Source organism: Delphinus delphis, chromosome 6, assembly GCF_949987515.2.
Source record: "Delphinus delphis chromosome 6, mDelDel1.2, whole genome shotgun sequence".
In the NCBI taxonomy this organism is placed as follows: Eukaryota; Metazoa; Chordata; class Mammalia; order Artiodactyla; family Delphinidae; genus Delphinus; species Delphinus delphis.
The window spans coordinates 24,037,292-24,059,083 of record NC_082688.1 but is presented as its reverse complement, the minus strand read 5'-3'; the positions used below and the strand labels follow the sequence as shown (position 1 = coordinate 24,059,083).

Genomic DNA, 21,792 nt, shown 5'->3' with positions numbered 1-21,792 from the left:
AGGGGAGCAGATTTTTCATGGTTTAATTTGTCCCCCAGAGATCATTAGGACTGCTAATTATTTGAATCTTACTCGTTTTGGCTTCCCTAGGAAATACAGCTGCTATACTGTCAAGAAACTTCTATTAACACTAATGAGGTGGGATGTGTCTGCCCTGAAACTGCACTCCCCTTTCTTCTCCTTTTCACAAGGTGCAAGTGGCAGGCCTGAGCTGGCTGTTTGAGAACTGCATCTGGAGTTACACTCCTTGTCCTATACTCTGTACTCTCAGTACCTCCTAAACTTGACCTCTTCAGAGGCTTCAGGTCCATAAGAAAAAGGAAGGGGAACTAACTCATCTTTCAGCCAGGGCTAGGCTGAAAGCTAGGGCTTTACCCACATTATCTCATGTTTACCCTCACAAAATCCTTACCCATTTTACAGACGAAGGAGACGTTCAAAGAGTAATTTTCCCAAGAGCTTGTAACAGTAAACTAGAAGCCTTTCTAACTCCAGAGCCCCACGCTTTCCACTGCACCCAAAGATCCCCCTGCAGCTCTCTGACCAATTATACAACCAGGCACGATACCTGGGCCATAGCCAAGGTCAAGAAATTCTAACTACCATTGTGATTATGCTAATATATCACCACCCTTACTGTAGCATTTGCCTGTCTTCTTTGGATTATAATTATAATTTATTAGAGGGAAATCTGTCTCTCCCTCTAATAAATTATGAGTCCTTGCATGGGAATTGTCAAAGTCACTTTGTTCTTCCCCCACAGTGCCTAGAATATCCCTGTGCACATGGTAGCCAAAACAACTTTTGTTAAGCTGAACAGAACTGGACAGGTCCTGGCGGTTCTGGGACACTTTGGACTATGGCTCTTCCTACAGGACTATGGCTCTTCCTTCCTATAGCTCAGGGATCAGCTTTGGCTCTGTGGACAGAAAATGCTACCGTTTCACTACGGCACCATGGAGGCAGTATCCGATATGGCTCCCCCGATCCCCTTCTGCTACTTGTGCCCCTGAAGAAGCCTGTCTCCTTGAGTGTGGGCTGGATCTAGGGACTTGCTTCAGATGAACAGAATAGGGCAAAAGTGATGGGATGTCATTTCCGAGATGAGGTTATAGAAGACTGTGATGTCACCTTCTTAGCGCTCTCTCTGGCTCTTCTTGTGTGTTTTCTCCTATGGAGAAAGCGGCAGAGGTCCACATGACTAGGAACTAAGGGCAACCTCCAGCCAACAGTCAGCAACGAATGATGTCCTCAGTCCAGCAGCCCTCAAGGAACTGAATCCTGTCCCACACGGCATGAATGAGACTTCAGATGAGACTGCAGCCCTTGCCAACACCTGGAAGGCAGCCTTAAGGGACACTCTAACCCAGAAGACCCAGCTAAGCCATGCCTGGATTCCCAACCACAGGTAATAAATGTGGATTGTTTTAAGCCACTAAATCTTGGAGTAATTTGTTACACAGCAATCAATGATGAATACATATGCCAATCATGTCATGTTTTCGGGGAGAAAGATCCAGTCCCACTATGACTTAAATTGGAAACAGACTCTATTTTTGGGATAGCTCTTTGGGAATGGTGTGAAGGGCTAAGAAGCATTTACAACTGGACATTGAGCATCACCTTTGTTGTTATAATTGAAAACCTGCAGCACAGAACTCACAAGCTGTATTGTCTCGTTAACTTCCGCACTCGGGGAGGCTTGATTTCCGGCTTTTCCGCAGCTGGTTGGGTAGTTTCCACACGTATAGGAATAGGACTTCTAGAGACACACCAGAAAAGCAGAACACCACCAATAAAAAGGTTTATGGTCTGATTTTGGCTATAGGGACTGCTTTCTCAGTTAATTTATACCTTAATAACATTGACAGTCAAGATATCCTTTTTTTTTCCTCCTCTTTACTTATTACATAAAATTATTTAAAAATACCACAGAAAAGCCAAAACCAAAAAAATCATAGGGAAGAAAATACAGCAAGCAGGAACTGAACATAATTGGGGTACCACATAAAATTTCCCTGCCAAAAACACCCACTCCTAATTTTAGGTTTTGGTTCATAACCAGGTTTCGCCAGTAAAATGAGTAAAGAGAAACCTGTGGATAACCCGTTTTTACTTCCAAGTAATCTGGTAGCTATGTTATTTTAAACGTAGCACAGAATATATTTTTTAAAAAGAGAGATAAATAATGATTAGAGTGTTTCATGTGAAAATGCATAATCAGAAGACCTTTAAGACTTACTCTGAAACATTTTAATTCTATGTCTAGGTGAAAATGTTAAAAATTAAGTTTCATTTTTATATTTCCTCAAGAAAATATGCCAGATAACCAATGGGCTTACTCAAAACCAGTGATTTTAAGGTAAAGCTTTTACACATTTTTGTACGTGACTGATTTCACTTAAAACACCAGAAATTACCTTCGGGGACCAACAGGCAACAAAACAAATTGAGGTTCTCAGCAAGGGACCTCTAGCAAGTCAGTTAACACTTCTGGACCTCCATCTTCCCTTCTATTCAATGCCTAATATGGCGATAGGTAGGTGGCCAGTGCCCAGGAAATGTTTGTTAAAGAAACATGTGAATGAGCAAATACGAAATTGGAGTCAACATACTTTAGGTTCATGATTTCCTCAAGTTGGGACCCCAGAGTCAACAGAACGTGGTCCCTGGAAGAACACATAGGGGAGCACATAACTTTGCTTGGGTGAAATGGTTGGTGTCTGGAAAGCTTCAAGGAGGGATTTACACTCAACCAGATGGAGGTAAGACTTCCAAGGTGGGAGACAGAGTGGAGACCCGGAACTGCTGATGGGTAAGGTCCCATTGGAAGAGCAGGGGATTGTGACTAGAGGGGAAAGCAGAGGCCAGGGCCTGAGGCACCTCAGGATGAGCTGTTTACGCTGAAGGCAAAGGCAGTCACTGAAGGTTTTAGGCAAGGGAGTGGCAAGGTCAGACTTGCATTTTAGAAAGGCCCTTAGAGCATCAAAGGATGCTGGTGAGAGCAGGCCAGTTGGGAGCATCTTAGAAGACTGCAGTAGTGGTTATCCAGGATGAGAAATGGTGAGGCCCGGGGGTAGGCCGGGAAGAGGGTCCTGAAGAGGAGAGGATGGATGTGGGTGATAATATGAAAGTCAAATTGGCAGGACTTGGTGACTAATTAGATGAGGGCATGAGGTAGGTAACGGTCAAGGACTCCCCGGCCTCAGGTCTGGATCACAGGTAGGTAACGATGCCACTGACCAAGATAGGAAAACTGGTGAAGGGACAGTAGGGTAGGGTGGGAAGAGATGAATTAAGGTTTTGAAAAGTCCAAGAGGCAGCTGGGTATGGGTCTCTGGAGGAAGACAAATTTATACCAAGAACATGGGCCAGGCATCATGAGATGACATAGAGAAATATTAGGCTTTATTTTTAGCATCAAGTATTCCCCAGGGTAGTGGTTCCTATGTCACCTTGGGTGTTTTTGAAATTCTTATTCCTAGCCTCCCCTACCACAACCACGCTCCCTTCCCCCCCTCCCCCCTCCCCCCCCAACAACACCCACCCCGTCTTCCACCAAAGGATCTGAAGGGTCTGGAGTAGGACCTGAGTCTTTGGTTTTAACAAAATATGGTTGCAGTGCTCCTTGGACCCATTTTAGGAAACTCTATCCTAGGGAGACCCCCACCAATGTTAGCAGGCTGCCAAGGCGTCAATGGGGCTGCCATGATCTACAGGTTGTTACTCACTTGGGCTGGGAGGGGAAGAGTGTCTGCTTTCTATGAGATCAGGAAAGGGAGGTTTTCCTCTGGGTTTGGGTTGGTGGTAGCCTGGAGGCTTTAAAGAACATTTGTGGTTCTAGTACTTCAAGGAGCTCAGATAAGGAGTGTGTGAATGGACCACGGGAAGAGGGATGAACTGAGCTGGGACAGGGAGCAGAAGCCAGGTCATAAAGGTCACCCTATGCTCTGTTAAGGAGTTCGGACTCCACCGCGACTTTAAGCAGGGGAATGACAAGGTCAGATCTACATGCCTGAGAAGCATCTCAAAAGTGATTTCTTTTTTGGTACATCAGGTAGAAATATTAAAACAGAATAAGTGGCATTTCTGAGGCATAAAGGAAGTTGTTTATGACAGTCCTCTTCTCTTGCTTCAGGCTCACATTCTCTCTGTTTTCTTTTTCCTCTTTATTTTATTAGCAAATGCCCTCATGAGTAATGTTTTGAGGATAATGCTGAAGGTACTATTGTTTCCCCATTCAAACAAGAAGCAACAGACCTTACGTTAGCGTCCTGAAGACTGGATTTCTTATTGATATTTACAAACGTTGATTCCTCTTTTCCAACCTGTTAAAGAAAACAGGAAGGTTCGTCAAAACTGGACATCTTGGCATGCAAAAATGTTTCCAAGTCTCCTACATTCAAAGGATTACAGAGATGTGAAGGTGTATCAAAGAGGTAGATCATCAAGTACTCAGTCAATAACAAAATTTTCCGGTGTTTATTTAACAAAAAATGTTTTCTTGAGTCATTCCCCATCGCAGGGATTAACACGTAATCATTCAAATAAAATCAATGCTTGCATTCACACTCATATTGAGCACCTGCTACGTGCCAGCTCCTGATGGAATGAGAAGAGGATGGTGTGAGAAAAACCAAACCCACAGTTTAATCCCCCACTTCACATTTTAGATCAGGAATAATAAGCAGCTCTATGCTCACACAGCACTTACAGCTGACAAAAGAGTTTAGAAGCTGTCCTTTCACATCAGTGTACCGAGCCTGGGAGGAATTATGTCATAGGATTTTGATAGAAGCCTTGTCCTCTTCCCTCTGGCGAGTCCCATAAAGAATGGTGGGGAAGAAAAGGACACCCACTCAGCCAGCCAGGCCAGCTGAACACACACTGGAGGTCAACAGGAGATGCAGCAGCCTGTGGTCCTCAGACCCACCACAGCGTACAGAGCTGGCCCTTTCACTTACCCAGTTATAGCTATACCAGTTAATAACTCTTTATATTAAAAACTCGGTGCACATAACAGGTGTGGTTCCTATCTCCTGGCTGCACCCTGACTGACACAGCGTCTCAGTCCTAGAATGCCTCTTTCTTCTACGTGGCACAGAGGAAATCCCGCAACGTGAAATCAAAGGCTTGCATGCATGGTACGCACCTGGGCGCTCGCTCGGGAAGCATTCTCCAGCTGGGCTTTTAAAATGTTACACTTAACGTGATCAGCCACGGGGGAAGGCAAAAGTGGGGTCTGAAGAGTCTTCTCAGAAACCTTTTTTTCTTCAGCCTGAGATGAACCAAAATACACGCAACAGACTGTAAACAAAGAACTAAGAAAACACGTACATTAATCTTTCCCATCAATCATCACTGCAAATAACCCAAAGACATAAACATACAGAAAAGTGTGTCACTAACTCCTTATGTTTGTACCAGTGCTTTTACTATTTGCAAAGGATTCACAAGCACATCCTCTCAATCCTCTCATTCTCACGTGAAGCAGGGAGAGGTTGTATTAGGAAGCCCATGAGTCAGAAGATGGGGAAGGTCCAAAGAGAAGAGACTCTTCCAGTATTCATGCAGGTAAAGCCAGGACTCAAGCTCCGAGTTTCCTACACCCAGCTGCAGTGCTATTTCCCCCATAACTGCTACTTCTTACATATAAAGACCCAATTCTGTGACTTGCTGGGTTAAGGGAAAGAGTACAAAATACTAATTGGTATTTTTACAATAATCTTGCTGAAAATTGTGATTCTCAATGAGAAATTTGTATCTATGTTGCCTCATTTTAGAGTGTCTCAGACTTCAATAATCTGGTACCACCTTTGCTATTTTTGCCATTTCTCATGTATTAACTAAACATGTACCTATAATTCGTACAATCCGGTTAAGGTGGATTACGCTGGGACCACCAATTTTAAGTGTGTCCTAAGCAATAGTATCTTTGACATCATAGACTTGGTGGCTATTATATTTATTATGACATAAATTATGATAATTATGTAACTATTAAAAAATACTCATCCATGTATAGAACCTGAAATCGTCTCTGAGGGTACACACATCATACTCTGGGAAATAATGTCATATTGTTAAGCATGCCTATTGTGGCCATTGTGTATCCCAGCGCTAATATGGTGCTCGGCACACAGCACGTGCTTAATACATGTCTACTGAAGACGATTATAATAATATATGGTTATTATTGGAAGATATGTGTTTAATAAGAAAGATACAAGACCATATGATTTCTAAAAGTCAATTTAGTGACTTAATACGGCACATTAGCCACAATGTACCAGGGCAAGAACAAAATGTTCTAAAGGCCTCCAATTCTGCCATTTCCAAAATTAATCTAATTCACTAATTCAAAAGTCCTATTGAGCACCTGGATACACATAGTAGGGGTTTTATGAAAGCTCCAGAGGAAGCATAGGGCAACTGGCTGGTTGACATCATTGAATAAAGAAAAGAGGGCCGAGAATGCAGTTTCCCAGCAGGACCTCCAAACATATGGAGGGAATGTGGTAGAACAAGCTGAACCCAGAAATTTCACAAAACAGTAAGATAAGCAGAGACAGAAGACCTGGATTTGAATCTCCGCTCTTTCCCTTACTAGCACCATAAACAAGATGATGATGATGGTGGTGGTGATGGAGATGAAGGACAAGGAGGGTAAGGGGCGGGCGGGGGGCGGATTTCATATGCACATCTCATTGAATCCTCTCATTTAACCATCCCATTTGAAGGTAGATACTATCACCATCCCCATTTTATAGATGAGAAAAACAAAGCAGAGAGATGGCAAGTCACTTGCCCAAGGTCACACAGGAAGTACACAGAAGAGCCAAGATTCACACCCAGACTGGGTGACTCCGAAGCTAGAGCCCCTGCCCACCAGCCACACTGGCACCCCTTAACCTCTCTGAGGCTGTTTCTTTCTTCATAAGGTTATCATGACAATCACATGGGAAAAAAGGATATGAATGGCACTCTCACATTAGAATCTTTGGTTAGAAAACAATACATAACTACAAAGAGAGCATCGGATATGAGGACACTAATGGTCCTAAGATCAAGCTGAGTATAAAGACAATAGACTGTTTTGAATGGAGTCAGGATCCTAAGAGACGTAGCGTTCTCTGAAACAAAACAGTAACTTGTTTATTAGTTACAGTATAGTTTTAGTAGAATTTATCTTGTACATGTAAATCCTGTTACATTAAGATAATTGTTGAAAAGATATGTAAGAGATAATACTAGCATGGGTGTTTTCACTGGTGTATGATGAGTTAATTTTTTAATTAGATCTAATTTTTTGGAATGATATGCCGGAATACAAGAATTGAACTGGTCCTAAAGCCCATTTGAGATTTTTGACAATTGCTTCAGGGGATATGGTTATACTGACAGTAATGACCGAAGACCTACTTTAAAAAAAAAAAATTGAATGCTGCTAAAATAAGAGTGAGAATTTAGCATTGATTTTCCCCTTGAATTTATTAATTCTAAACTGCTTTTTGGATATAAATTCAAGCTGGCTTGTTCTGAAAAGAAGGAGCTACCTTTCAGCTCTATAACTTGACTCAGGTGAAGACCAATATAAATTTTGGAAAATCCGAGTGTTATTACATGAATATGTTTGCAACAAAGGCATCTCTATGAGGGATAAACATGTGGATTACAACAAGACCATAATTACAGCCTGGAGGACGGCACCCAGAATGCTGTGCTTTCTCTCTTTTGCATGGCCATATTTTGTATTTTACATTCAATTTGAATTGAGAAAAGAGGCTTTATCGTTCAATATGGAAAAACAGATTTCAAAACATACAAATGAATGATAATTGGGCTTTGATACTATTATAATTGGAAATGGTCTTCTGTTTGAGGATGTCATTTGGGGATAAAGAAATGATCAGATGCAGTTTTCACTTGTTGATACAAACTGTTTACACATTTGAAATCTGATGAGATTTAAATTCCTGTGATAATTTTGGGTACGCTTTTGGAATTGGGCAACCAAACGTCTTCTCACCATTAACATATCCAAACCTTAGACAAATCAGAGGATTCTTCAGACCGCAAAAAACCTTAAAAGCCATCAAAACCATTGGTTCCCAATTGTGGTATCATGATGAGTTGTGAGGATTGTTTTATTAATGATAAAGAATCATAGTATGGGGCTTCCCTGGTGGCGCAGTGGTTGAGAGTCCGCCTGCCGATGCAGGGGACACGGGTTCGTGCCCCGGTCCGGGAGGATCCTACATGCCGCGAAGCGGCTGGGCCCGTGAGCCATGGCCACTGAGCCTGCGCGTCCGGAGCCTGTGCTCCGCAATGGGAGAGGCCACACAGTGAGAGGCCCGCACACCACAAAAAAAAAAAAAAAAGAATCATAGTATGAAGTAATATACTTTGCTTATGCATTAGGACAAAGTCAAGGTTATCTGACATCACTCTAGCCTACTTGCTCACTGATGCATTTCTTCAAGCGGAGGAGAAAAGAGGGGTATTGTTGCTTGAGCGCCAGGGAAATGCTCAGTAACTCACAGCTGTCTCAGCTACATCTTAACCCAGAGCAAGCCATTATTGGTGATGTCCCACCAATATTCGTGCAACTACTAATTACCTGGAGCTTGTGAGTTCTCTGCTACTGTATGCTATACTTCCCTGCAAAATATTTTTGGATTTTGCCAAACTCCAGGTAAGTTCTTGTTAAAACAATTTATTGTGTGGGCTGCAGAAGAAAAGTTGACAGTCAGGATACTAAGAGAGAGAAGACAAATCCAGGGGCACACAATCCATCAGGCTGACTCCCAACACCTGGCAGAGGCCTGCTCAATAAAGATTTATTGACTGAAAGAATATAAGTGCCATCCTGCAGGAGGAATTTTTTTCCAGCTGGCTATCAGGGAGGGTAGTATCAAAGAAAAAGTGGGTGAACAGGGTGTCCTGAAGTTGGGGCCCTTTAGTGATCAGAGGGACTTTAGGCTGCCCCACTGGGGTGTGGGATTGCAAGGGAGTGGAGGGTCTTCTGAGAAATGCTGGAAGTGTAGTGCAGGCTAGAGGGATGTCTGGGGTGGAGGAACAGCCCCGATAGGAGGTATAACCTTCCCACGTTCACCAGTGCAGGTAAGGAGGGGGAGCTTTCCAGGCCAGATCTCCCAAATTCCTCCTATTCCCTCTTATAAAGGGGCAAAGCTAAGCATTAGGGTGGAAAAAAATGACCCATGAGTAAAGAATACTATTCCTATGGGGATTTTAAAAATTAAAATATGTGTGCAACAGTGGATCTCGACCAGGGGCAATTCTGCCCTTCAGGGGACATTTGGCAATGTCCGGAGACAATTTTAGTTGTCACACCTGGATGGGGGTTCTACTAGCATCGAGTGGGGAGAGGCCAGGGGTGCTGTAAAACATCCTACAATGCACAGGTGAGCCCCCCACACAACATTATCAGGCCAATATGCCACTAGGGCCTATGCTGAGAAATCCTGGTGTAGAAAATGAAGAAGCATGTTGGAGTGCAAAGGGCACTGGACCAGGAGTCGGGAGCCCAAGGCTTCACCACTGCTCTGTGACCTTGGGAAAGCCATTACCTTTCCTCTGGTCTCAGACGTTGAAAAGGCTGAACTAAATGACAGATTGAATTCAGCACTAGCTTTCTACAGTTCTAAGATAAAACTTGGCTTTTATAAGGCTACCCATTTGGATATAAGAACAGGTCTAGCCAAAAGAGAGCTTGGTTTCTGCCCTGTCCCTTCCTCCGCCTGCCCTCCCTACTTTCATCCCTCCCTTCCTTCCATTAGCAAACAGTTACTGAACATCTACGATGTGCCAGGTACTGTCTGAGTGAGATAGAGGGTGCTATGGACTGAACTGTGTTCTCTCCAAATTTATATGTCGAAACCCTAACCACCATTGTGATGGTATTTGGCACAGGGCCTTTGAGAAGTAATTAGATTTAGATGAAGTCATGAGGGTGGGGCCCTCATGATGGGATTAGTGGCTTTCTACGAAGAGGAAGAAAGAAAGATCCCTCTCTTCTGGCAAGTGAAAACACAGTGAGAAGGGGACCAGCTCCAAGACAGGAGGAGAGCTCTCACCAGGGAACCAAGTCATCTGGCACCTTGATCTTAGACTTCCCAGCCTCCAGATCAGTGAGAAATAAATATCTGTTGTTTCAGCCACCGGGTCTATGGTAATTTGCTATAGTAGCCAATGCAGACTAATACAGAGGGGTAAAAACGGAAAGAGGTAAATGTGGATGCTTCTCTCATGGAACTTTCAGTTAGAAGGATGGAGAGACCACTAACAGATCCAGCCTGTTGGGCCTCAGCACTGGGGGCAGCCCCTAGTGCTGTAATCCACCCCAAAAGAATGTAAGTGAATTTCTGCTCCTAAGAGACATGCTGAGCAGAAAAAGATTGAGTAGAAATCCCTCCAAGACAAAGGCACATAGTTTAGGAGGCAGGCAGGGTAATAATGAGAGGTATGAGTGAACCCCAGGTCCATGCTCATTGCCCAGCTCCAGTCCTTGGCACCTTATTTATGTTGATGTGCAGAGCAGGCCAGGGTCCAGCAGCCTTCACAGTTTCCAGTTCCAGCTTCTTTAGATGGGCAGCGGCTTCGCTGAACAGGGCAGGTGTTCCTGGACTCAGTTCTGCAAGTGAATAAGGAAAGGTTGAAAGGGCAGAGAGATATAGGTGATAAAAGATGCTTGCCAGAGCCTGACTCCCAGTGCCTTTCTGTCTGGCTTCTCCTCTGGCAGCTTGAACCTCTCGAGAATGCACTAGCAGATGGGATGTGAGAACATTTAAGGTCGAGGTGTCAAGGCCTAACTCTCCCAAATATGAGCAGTGGCCCTGGGTAGGTTACTTTACCTCTCTGAGCCTCTCAGCCATTTTCAAATGAAAATAAAATTACTTACCTTGCAGGGCTGCTGTGAATATTAAGTGAGGTAATTCATGTGCCAATGCTTTATTAATGGAAAAGCACTATGCAAATGGGAAAGATTAGTGTTCAGGCTAACAGACAGATGAATGTGCCCTTAAAAACCATGCTATGGGCTTCCCTGGTGGCGCAGTGGTTGAGAGTCCGCCTGCCAATGCAGGGGATGCAGGTTCGTGCCCCGGTCCAGGAAGATCCCACATGCCGCAGAGCGGCTGTGCCCGTGAGCCATGGCCACTGAGCCTGCGCGTCCGGAGCCTGTTGCTCCGCAACGGGAGAGGCCACAACAGTGAGAGGCCCGCGTACCGCAAAAAAACAAAAACAAAAACAAAAACAAAAAACCATGTTATGCTTCTAAAATCAAATTCACTGATTTTGATTTCTGAAAGTTGGATTAGTTCACCACCACTCCTCCCACTAGCTTGTTTTTATCCATTAATACATTAAATATTCAATATTCATTACGTATTAAAGTTTGTGCCAAGTACTCATAGCAATTGGGATCTGGGAAGCTAGAATAAAGAGATGAATGAGATATAATTCTAGCCCAGTGGGGGAGACAGATGCCTGTGCAGATACCCCCAATAAGAGCAACCAAAGATTTATTTAATTATATAGAGCAAGAGGGAGGGCACTCCAAAGCCACAAATTGGGGAGGGGTGTAAAGAGAAAGTTTCACTGACAACCTTTGAGCTGGTTCCTGAAGGATGTGTAGGAGTTCATTAGGGTGGAGAAAAGCATTCCAGGCAGAGGGAACAGCAGGTGCAAATAACAGAGCTGGGACGTGGCACAGTGTTTCATGAGAGGAGAGGAGTTCCACGTAGCTAGAGTGTACTGAGGAGTGTGGGGGAAGGCTGGAGACCTTGGCAGGGGCCAGGCTGTGAAGGTCTGTGTGTGGCCATGCTCAGAAGTGCTGGCTTTATCCCAGGACAGTGAAGTACCATGGAAAGGTCTTAAGACATTTGGTCAGAGCTCTTTGGTGAGTGCTCTCGCTTTAGCAGCTGCAATTTGGAGACTCCACTGGAGGAGGTGCCCGTAGAGGCCTGTTATAGCTGTCCAGATACAAAAGGATGAGGCCTGGCCCAGGGCCGGGGCAGTGCGGATAGTGATGAGGGACTGATTTTTCAACACCAAGTGGATGATGAGTTCCCATTTCTAGCTCCACCAACCCAGAATGCTACCTGTGATCTACAGGTAAAGGCTCAATGGCTCATCCTCTTCACCAGCCCACAGACTTATGAAATATCAGACCTGGAAGACTCCTTGGTCATCTTCTCAACACCCTCCACCACATTCCATAGACGAGGAAACCAAGGATCCAAGTGGGGACTTGGCTCAACAGTGAGAACTAGAATCGAAGCCTCTTGACTCTTGCCTCTACCTTGGCACTTTTTCAAACCATATGTGATAAAGAACAAGTTCTTCCCCCACCTCCTATCACAGACCAATTCTTTGGTAAAATATAATAAAAGTGATTTTCTAGAAAAAGAAAAGAACAGTCATACAAAATCCAAGCCCACATTTTTAATTAGTTTTAACACATATAAAATTGCTCTGGCAAGTTGCTAGAAACGTTTCTAATTTGCTTACTCTCCATTTCCGTAATTTCTCTAGCTGGGACCTTTAACAGTATGCACTAGATCTACTTGACACCTTGCTCTCAGAAAAGTGGGATGCCAGAAATGGGACAGAATGGGCTTTCTTGTGGTTGGGAATGAGAGATTCCAGCCACCTCACTTCCGTGTGTCCCTGTTCCATTGCTTGAGCCAGTGCTGCATATGGCAGAAGCAGAGAACCGGCATGAAATGAGGTGGAGAGACATTTGCTCTCTTGTAACGAAATCAGTTTGCTGGTAAATCATAATTTTTAAGTGGCCCCTGCCTAATGCACAAGGCTCTTGTCAGCTCTTGCCCAGACCTGGTAACCCAGCACAGACATTACCACTGTTCCGAGCTGCACTGCAAGGGGCTGGCTTGAGCATCTAGGAAAGCCGCACACACCCTGCAGCATCACTCCCCCACCCTGCCCCCTATACTCCTACTCACTTGTAAGTGATTTACTGCTGGAGTTTGGGGACCTCAAAGGCCCCTCCTTGTTCTCCAGGGTCAGCGAGAGGCCATAGTTAGTGTGGTGCTGGTGCTGGTGGTGGTGATGGTGGTGCCTTCCCGAAGCTTTGGTGGCAAACGGTGTGCCCCCATTCTCCTCGAGGCCAAAAGGCAGCCGGTCTGCGCTGCTGAGCCCTGGGGAAGGGAGCGGGTAGCTGCAGAGGGTGTAAAAGTCAGGATTTAGAAAAGCAGAGAGTCTTGATATTCCTGTCCGTACTTTAAAAGATGTTCTCCAAGCATTGAAAACCAGGAGAAATAGGTTCAACAAACAGATCCACAGGGTTATTGTAGAACAGGACACAAAGGCAACACTGCACTCAAAGGAAAAGCAGAAAGTGGAAATTTGTATATATCAGAGATGTTAACCCTTAAAAAAATCCTTAAGTTTCAAATGAAATAATTTCTGTTTTTAAAAAGACATCATGGGACTTCCCTGGTGGCGCAGTGGTGGAGAATCCGCCTGCCAATGCAGGGGACACGGGTTCGAGCCCTGGTCAAGGAAGATCCCACATGTCGCGGAGCAACTAAGCCTGTGCGCCACAACGACTGAGCCTGCACTCTAGAACCCGTGAGCCACAACTACTGAGCCCACGTGCCACAACTGCTGAAGCCCGCGTGCCTAGAGCCCGTGCTCCACAACAAAAGAAGCCACCGCAATGAGAAGCCCGCGCACCGCAACAAAGAGTAGCCCCCACTCGCTGCAACTAGAGAAAGCTCGTGTGCAGCAATGAAGACCCAACGTAGCCAAAAAAAAAAAAAAAAAAAAGACATCGTCTAAGTGGGAGGAGGAAGTCAAAGGCAATCATCAAATTAAAAACTAATTTGTTAAGCATCCTACGACAAGATCATGATAGAAACTGGAAGTCTTGGAATCATTTTCTCCTCCTCTCCATCACCCCCACCAGGCAGAAAGCACCTATTAATGGTACTGCTACGACATCTTCTAATTCCAACTGCTCCTCCGGTTATTACTGCCCTAAGGCTCTTGAAACAGATTCCCAAAGCTCTCCCAGCCTCTACTCCTCCTTCAGCCCATCCTCCACAGAGCACTAGCCAGAGAGCTGTTCTGATTACGTTCTAGAGTGTGGCACTCCTCACTCCAGGAGCTGGAATACCTCTCTGTTACTAGTGATTCCTAACCATTTTAAGATAGAGAACCCTTTGGAAATCTAGAAAACTACGGAACTTCTCTGCAGAAAAAGGCACCAAGATGCAACATTTTACACTCAATTTCAGCCCTCTGTAGACGCTCCGTGGAAAAAATCCAAATTCCTTTACTCACGGCCCCCCTGTGATCTTGTCCCATTCTCTTTTCAGCTCATCTCCTGCTGTATTCTTCTCTACACCCTAGTCCTTCCCATCCTTGTGCCTTTCACCTCTTTCTGTCCCCTGGAGTCCTTCCTCATCCCTAAACCCAGCTAAAACACCCCTTCCTCCAGGAAGACTTCCAGCCTTTAAGACCCAGATCAAAGGTCTCCTCCTCACACCCCTAAGCAGAGCTAACCCCTCTTTCTGCTCATTCCCATAGACCAGATTTCTACTGCCCACTCCTTCACTCTGTCTTCAAGGAGCTCACACCTCAGCGTAGGAAATTCTGTCTTTCAGTCAGTTACAATCACCCTAGAACAAGCCGCTAAGTGAGCATAGAGGTCAAGGCAACTAGTTTTTCTGGGGCTGGTGAAGGTGTTGGGAAAGGAATCATAAGGGCGGGATCAACTGGGAGAGAGTCAAATTTTGGTAGACGTTCTTGAAACAGAATCCTTCTTCTTACAGAAAACCACACTTCTTGTGTTTGTATGAGGTTGATATTTCCCCTCAGAGTGGGCCAATCAGACTTTTCCCTCCTTCCAGGTAGAGTGACTTTTTCTGGGATATGATCCAATCAGGGACAGAGTTTCCTATAGGTTTAACATATGGAAATGGAGAGAAAGTGTCTCTCTTCCTTTTTAGAGTCAAACAGGGCCTTATTGTGACTTTTGTGGGTCCTAAGCACTTTGGCTTTCACTTCTCCATAAAAAATTTAAAATTATATTTTATGACTGCATTTGTATAAAAATGAATATATTATCGGATATTAAACCATTTTCCTCAACTAAAAGTTCATTTTTTTTCTTCTGACTTCAAAGAAATGAAACCATTTTTGTGGGCCCCTAAAAGTATTGTGAGCCCAAGGCACTGCATCTACTGTGACACACAGATAAGTCAGATCTGGCTATGAGGATGATGTAAGTTGAGGCTACTTTATGACCATATTCCCTGGACACAAAGGAGTATCTGTGGGAAGTGGCCAATGTACAAAGGAAGACAAGACGAGCAGAGGGTAAAGCTAGATGGAAAGAAAGAAAACACCCCAATGGTATCATCTGAACCCCTGGTTCCAGCCCTGCCTGAGGCTGGTTCTACCACTTACCTTTTTAATTACAAGGTCCAATAAATTCTATTTATTTATTTTTGTTTGATGTGGTTGATTTTCTCTCATTTATAACTCACATGCTCTAAAGCAGTGAAGGTGTGTTACCTTGTTACTGTTTTTTGTTTGTTCATTTGTTTTGTGGAATGTCTTTCAAGTGAAAAGGTAGAAATGGCTATTACAGGCCTAAGGAACAGCCTGAGCAAAGGAATGATGGTTGAAAGCGCAGGATGGCTGGAGCGGAAGTGAGGAGTGGAAAGGGTTTAAGCAAAGGCGAGACATGACTGGAGTTCCATTTTAGAAAGTTCGTGTTGAGGGCTGCGTGGAGGACAGACACCCCAGTCTCTTCATTAGGAGACTGTGACGGGGTGGGGCTAGACAAACTCACTGGACGGAAGAGCAGCCCTCTGAGCTGTTTCTGAAGCAGGGCAGGCAGGGCTTGCAGGCCTGGCATGTGGGCGCTGCGGGAAGGAGGTACGGAGGAGGCCTCTGCTGCAGATGCAGGATGCTTTCCGGAAGAAACAGCACCATTGTCCCCACGTTGTCCCGTGAGCTGGGTCTTTGGTCCACCCTGGCTGCCTTCTGGAGACTTGGCTCAGGGCAGTCTCACATCGTGTGTGTGTTTGTGCGCGTGCGTAAGAATGTGGAAGAAGGCGTGACTTTGGCTTCTGGGTTCAGAGTCCAGCTTCACCTCTCCAACCTGAAACATAACCAAGGGTATCCACCCCCCTCGTGGAGGCAGTAATGGTGGCAGCAAAACGTGCACCGAGTTGTCATCGAGACGCCTGGCTTCTTGTCTTAGTTCTGCCCACCTTTGTGCAGGAACCTCGGACAGCTGCTCTGGGCCTCAGTTTCCTCCTCTGTGACGTGACAGGGTCAGGTGATTTCTGGTGCACTTCCAGGTCTGAGAGTCAGCCTTTCCCCCACCTATTTATCCAGTACTTGCTCTATCCCAGGCACTGGGCTAGCTATTTTACATTAAATATCCCATTGTATACATGTAGAGACTTTGACTAGCTCATAATTAGTGCTCCATAAATATATGATGAAAGGAAGGAATGGAAGGCGGGAGGGCGAAAAGGAAAGAAGCAGCGAGAGAGGGAGGAAGGATGAATGGAAGCTGTGGAGCTGGGATGTGACGACAAAGGTGTGAACTGCAAATCCATGGGCATTATTTTCCTGTGTCTCAAATATGTTGAAAATAATATCTGTCCTAAGGAGGCACAGAGACTGGGAGCTCAGAACAGAGAAAATTCCCTACAGCCTGGGACACTTTACACCTCAAGGCTCATCTTCCACCCTGCCCTCCTTCCACACTGCAGCCAGCCTATTAAAGGTCTGAATGGGGACTATAATGGTCTAGGCAGCAGAGACAAACCAGAGAAACACTGAAAGGAAGAGAGTGACAGGATGGGGGGTATTGGCAGGATTTGAGAAGGGGAGAACACAGAGACATGGAGGGGTCAGAAATTTTTGAATTTTTTAGCCTGGAGGACCAGGCAAATGGCATGCCATTAATTGAAAAAAAGGATGCTGGGAGTGAAGGCTGCTTGGAGGAGGGAAAACTATGATTGAGCTTCCAACGAGTTTCACTGAATGTGAGAATGAACACCCAAGGAACAAGATGTCCTATAGTAGAGATCTGGGGTACATTCAGGGCTGTACATAGTGGTGCAAAGTTCTGAGCAAGAATTTCTGAGGACTGGTAAATAGACATCATCTCCCATGCCATCTCCAACTGATGCTCACTCTCTGCTTGGAACGTAAGGCGAAAAAGGATTCTGAGGTTGTGCCAGCTCAGGAGGAAAGAGTGCTGTGACTGATGAGTGATGTCTGCCGCAGACCTGCAATGAAGCTGTAGTCTCACGTACCTTCCTGTCTTTCCAAGTTAAAAGTGTGTGTGTGTGTGTGTGTGTGTGTGTGCGCGCGCGCGCGCGCGCGTGTTTTATTTCCAGGAAACCCAGAGTGAAAAGTTAAACAGGGAAATAAATATATGTGCAGAGAGTGATAAATTGTATTTAATAACATGTGATTTTCACTTTACCATGACTTTTGGGGAAGACTGAGAAAGAGACAAATGGGAAGAGAAACAGAGGGTCAGAGAAGCTGCCTGGATCTCTGAGAGTAAGTTTCTAGAAGAGCAAAGATTCATAAGCAGGCGTGGTATGACCTGGGTGTTTTCTCAGCTCATACACACGGAGGACCATCCTGGAGATCCTAACTTATGGCACTGTGTGGGGTTATGGGTCTGTTAAGGAAATCACTGTTCCTGGCCTCGTGGACTGTTCCCTGCAGAACTCCAGGAGGTGATATTCACATCAACTATGATGTAAATGGCATCCACTGGGGTTGTGCAGCTGTCCTGTCCACAGGGACCTCAGAGAAGGTCAAGCCCACCCAGAGGGTCCAGCAGCACTCAGCAGCCCATAAGCCTCGGGGCCCAGTGGCTAAGGTTTAGGAGATGAGGCCAGCTCTGTGCTCACCATCAATAGAGACTGAGATTCACCAGGCTTCTGGCATTCTGGAAAGGAGGTCACAAGTCCTGGTTTTCAGAGGGTGATGGACGAGGGGTATGTACACATCAGCTCCTGCTTCCATGAGGTGGCAGTTGAAAGGATCTGGTGTGGAAGAAGGGGGCTGCTATGTGCCTAGCACGTGCTAGGCGCTTTAAGGCTTTTCTTTTACAGTTACCCTGCAAGGAAGCTGCTGCCACCTCCTCTTACAGTGGGACTTAGTGAAGGTGAGTAACGTGCCCTGTTCGTAGATGTGAAGTGAGAAGTTGAACCAGATCTAGTTTCTTCTCCTCCCTTCTCTTGGGGGAAGCCCCTACTCCCATTCTACTTCCAACTCTAGAAAAGTTAGTGTTCCTACTCGGGGGGACTGTGTCCTATGGGATGTCCTTGACTGCATTAGGGGTGGACACGGCTCTGCAGATGCATGGCTGGGGGACTTTTACAGCCCTGCCTAATCCCACCAGAGCCTCTCCCCTGCCTGACTCTGGGATCCCAGCAGGCCAGACATGTGGTACTCAATCAAAACGCGTTCCATACTGAAAAATGGGATAATTATTGAGGTTTATAATATTATAACATTATAATCATTATAATATGATTATACCATTGTTATATTAATTATTATATTATAATAGTTACAGTATTTAGTATAATAACAGTATGATTATTCAGAATAATCCTCCAGAATCCATCGCCAGAACCATGATCTGCGCAGGGCAGGGATGGGGGAGGGTCCTGAGCTGGAACACAGAACTTACACGGCTTTCTCTTAAAACTAAGGCTGGGGGTTATCAGGGTGCTCTGAGGAACCAATCATACACTCTACAGCTCAGCCAAGTTCTGGGTGACGTGGGCTTCTGTGGGCAGACGTGGGCTTCTGTGGGCAGCCCTGGGGATCTAATCTTGGATCAAAAAAAAAATCATAGCATTGTAGAAACAGGGCCACTCAGATATCATCCAGTTAGGTGGTTTTAAATTCTGGATGAATATGAAAAGCACCAGAGGAAACCCTCTGCACTGCTGGTGGGAACGTAAAATGGCACAGCTGCTTTGGAAGTCAGCCTGGCAGTTTCTCAGAAAGGTTAAGCATAGAGTTACCATACGACCCAGAAAGTCCATTCCCAGGTATATACCCAGGAGAAATAAAAACATGTCCATACAAAGACTTGCACATGAATATTCCCAGCAGCATTATTCACAAGAGCCAACAGGTAGAAACAACCCAAATGTCCACCAACTGATGAACAGATAACTAAAATCTGGTATAGCCATACAACAGAATATTATTCAGTTATAACATGGAATGAAATATTGATCCATGCTATGACATGAATAAACCTTGAAAACATAATTCCATTTATATGAAATGTCCAGAATAGGTAAATGCATAGAGATAGAAAGTAGATTAGTGGTTAACTAGGACTGGGGAGGATGGGGAGAAATAGGAAGTGACCGCTAATGGCTTTGGGGTCTCTTTTAGGAGAAGTTAAAATACTCTAAGATTAGACTGTAGTGACTGTACTGCTCTGTGAAAACGCTAAAACTATTAAATTGTACAATCTGAATTGGCGAATTGCATGGTATCTAATTTATATCTTAATAAAGCTGATTAAAAAATCAACCAAGGGAGATTTTGTAAACTATCAGTGTACAACCCTTACCCTGGCTAATTACATCATCTATCTCTAAATCCAATGTGCAGCCAGGGCTGAGACACAAGGCCCTAGTCCAACCTCCTCACTTTGCATATGGGGAAACGGGGACCCACTGGGGGATGAGGTGACCAGGTCACACAGTGAGTAACTGGCTGAGTCTGGGACACAATCCAGGACTCGCACCTCTCTGCTTGCCAAGTGCCCCAAGTGCCGTCCATCTGCTACATCTTCCCATCTGCCTCGGCTTCTATTTAAGGCAGCAAATGCACTCATCAGGAAAATCCCAAGACCTCCTTAGAACCCCACTGCCTCAGACATCTTTGTGTACACATCTTGTCTTCCCAATGATAGAGACTGTCATATCACATGTTTTCATGTCCTTGGGTGATGTTAAGACAACTGGTTCTTCATTTCAGGAAAAAAGAGACCTTTGCCTCACAATATCTAAATAAATTCTTCTTTATTGGCTCCCCCCCAGGCTGGGTTGGACACCTCTCTCCTTACCTTTACCTTACCCTCCCTGAGTGCCCCTGACCTGCTGTATTTCCAAGGAAATGCATTTCCCAGTTTCCCTGCCCTTGGGTTTCTATGTACGTTTGACCAATGGGAGGCACTGACAGAGACTGGAGGGTAGGAAAAGGAGCTAAGTATTTCTCCCTCATCTCTTTCTACCTCAGGGGATGTTTTCGGCAGTAGTTGAGTCCCCTGGGGCTTCAGCTTTCACTAGACTGACTCCCTGTGGCTCCAGCTCCTGGGCTCTGGAATACTGCCATATTGCTTTGTCTCTTTGTCTCTCCAGCTCTAGGAGTGATAAGCAGGTTCTACTGTTGCTAATTTCTGGGTTGCCTCACTGGTCACTTTAGCTACTTAGTTCTTCATCCCTTATGCAATCAATTCCCTGTATCAAATTCCCTCTGTAAGAAACCTGCCAAGAGTGGTTTCAGTTCTGATTGTCCATGACTGATACACAATTATCTACCTGTATCTATTTCTGGATTCTTCATATTTTTTTTAATGATTTTTAAAATTTTTTATTTATTTATTTTTGGCTGCGTTGGGTCTTCGTTGCTGCACGCGGGCTTTCTCTAGTTGGTGGTGAACAGGGGCTACTCTTCGTTGCGGTGCGCGGTCTTCTCATTGCAGTGGCTTCTTTTGTTGCAGAGCATGGGCTCTAGGCACATGGGCTCAGCAGTTGTGGCTCGTGGGCTCTAGAGCATAAGCTCAGTAGTGTGGCGCACGGGCTTACCTACTCTGCGGCATGTGGGATCTTCCCGGACCAGGGCTTGAACCCATGTCCCCTGCATTGGCAGGTGGATTCTTAACCACTGTGCCACCAGAGAAGCCCTGGATTCTTCATATTTTTATTGAACTATTTATTTATTGCTAAACCAGCACCAGACTGTCTTAATTACTTTTGTGCTAATATTTGGGCTTTTTAATATCTGATAGTACAAATCCTGTTTCCTTTCACACATCGTTTTTCTTTTTCTTTTGTTTTTTCTTGGCTATTATCATGCACTCAGTCTTCCAGATTACTTTACAATTCAAGTTACTACCAAAAAAATCCCATTGGAATTATGATTTGCAGCATTAAATATAATGGATTAATTTGGGAGAATGCATTCATAAGGTATTTCTCACCATTTATTTAGATCTTCTTAAATGTCCTTCAGTCAGAATTTTTAACTTTTCCATAAAGTTATGGAACATATCTTATTAACTTTATTCCTATCCATATATCAGTTTTGTCACAATTGAAAATGGGATCTCACGAATTATTACATTTTCTCTAATTTTTTTTACTACTAGATACATGAAACTACTGACTTTAAGGTATTTCTACCTCTGGTCACCTTGCTGAACTCTTATTAATTGGAATTCACTTGTATTTTAGGATAATCGCATGAATTTTGTTTCTTCCTTCCCAGCATTTATTCTTTATTTTGTTTTCCTGGCTTATTGCATTGGTAAGGCCTCTAGAATGATATTGAATATTAGCAATCATCTTTGTCTTATTTCTGAAGTATGTAGATTATCTTAAATCTACAATCTAAATTAAATGTTGATTTGTGACAAATTCTACTTATTAGGTTAGAGACAGTCCTTCTACTGTTAGCCTACGAAGAATCTTGAAAGATTAGCATGACTTACTCTGAACAAATCCATTC

The 21,792-nt window shown here is 44.5% G+C and overlaps 1 protein-coding gene across 2 annotated transcripts in view; it reads right to left on the bottom strand.

The window, feature by feature from the left end:
• EPB41L4B (erythrocyte membrane protein band 4.1 like 4B) overlaps window positions 1-21,792 on the bottom strand; it is a 143,663-nt gene that overhangs the window by 28,295 nt on the left and 93,576 nt on the right. For both annotated transcript variants that reach the window (XM_060014360.1, XM_060014359.1), the window contains exons 16-20: window positions 12,987-13,201; window positions 10,536-10,654; window positions 5,153-5,278; window positions 4,261-4,328; window positions 1,664-1,762 (exon numbers count right to left, since the gene is read on the bottom strand). In XM_060014360.1, coding sequence (XP_059870343.1) covers window positions 1,664-1,762; window positions 4,261-4,328; window positions 5,153-5,278; window positions 10,536-10,654; window positions 12,987-13,201 — 627 coding nt within the window. The remainder of the gene's footprint in view (window positions 1-1,663; window positions 1,763-4,260; window positions 4,329-5,152; window positions 5,279-10,535; window positions 10,655-12,986; window positions 13,202-21,792) is intronic.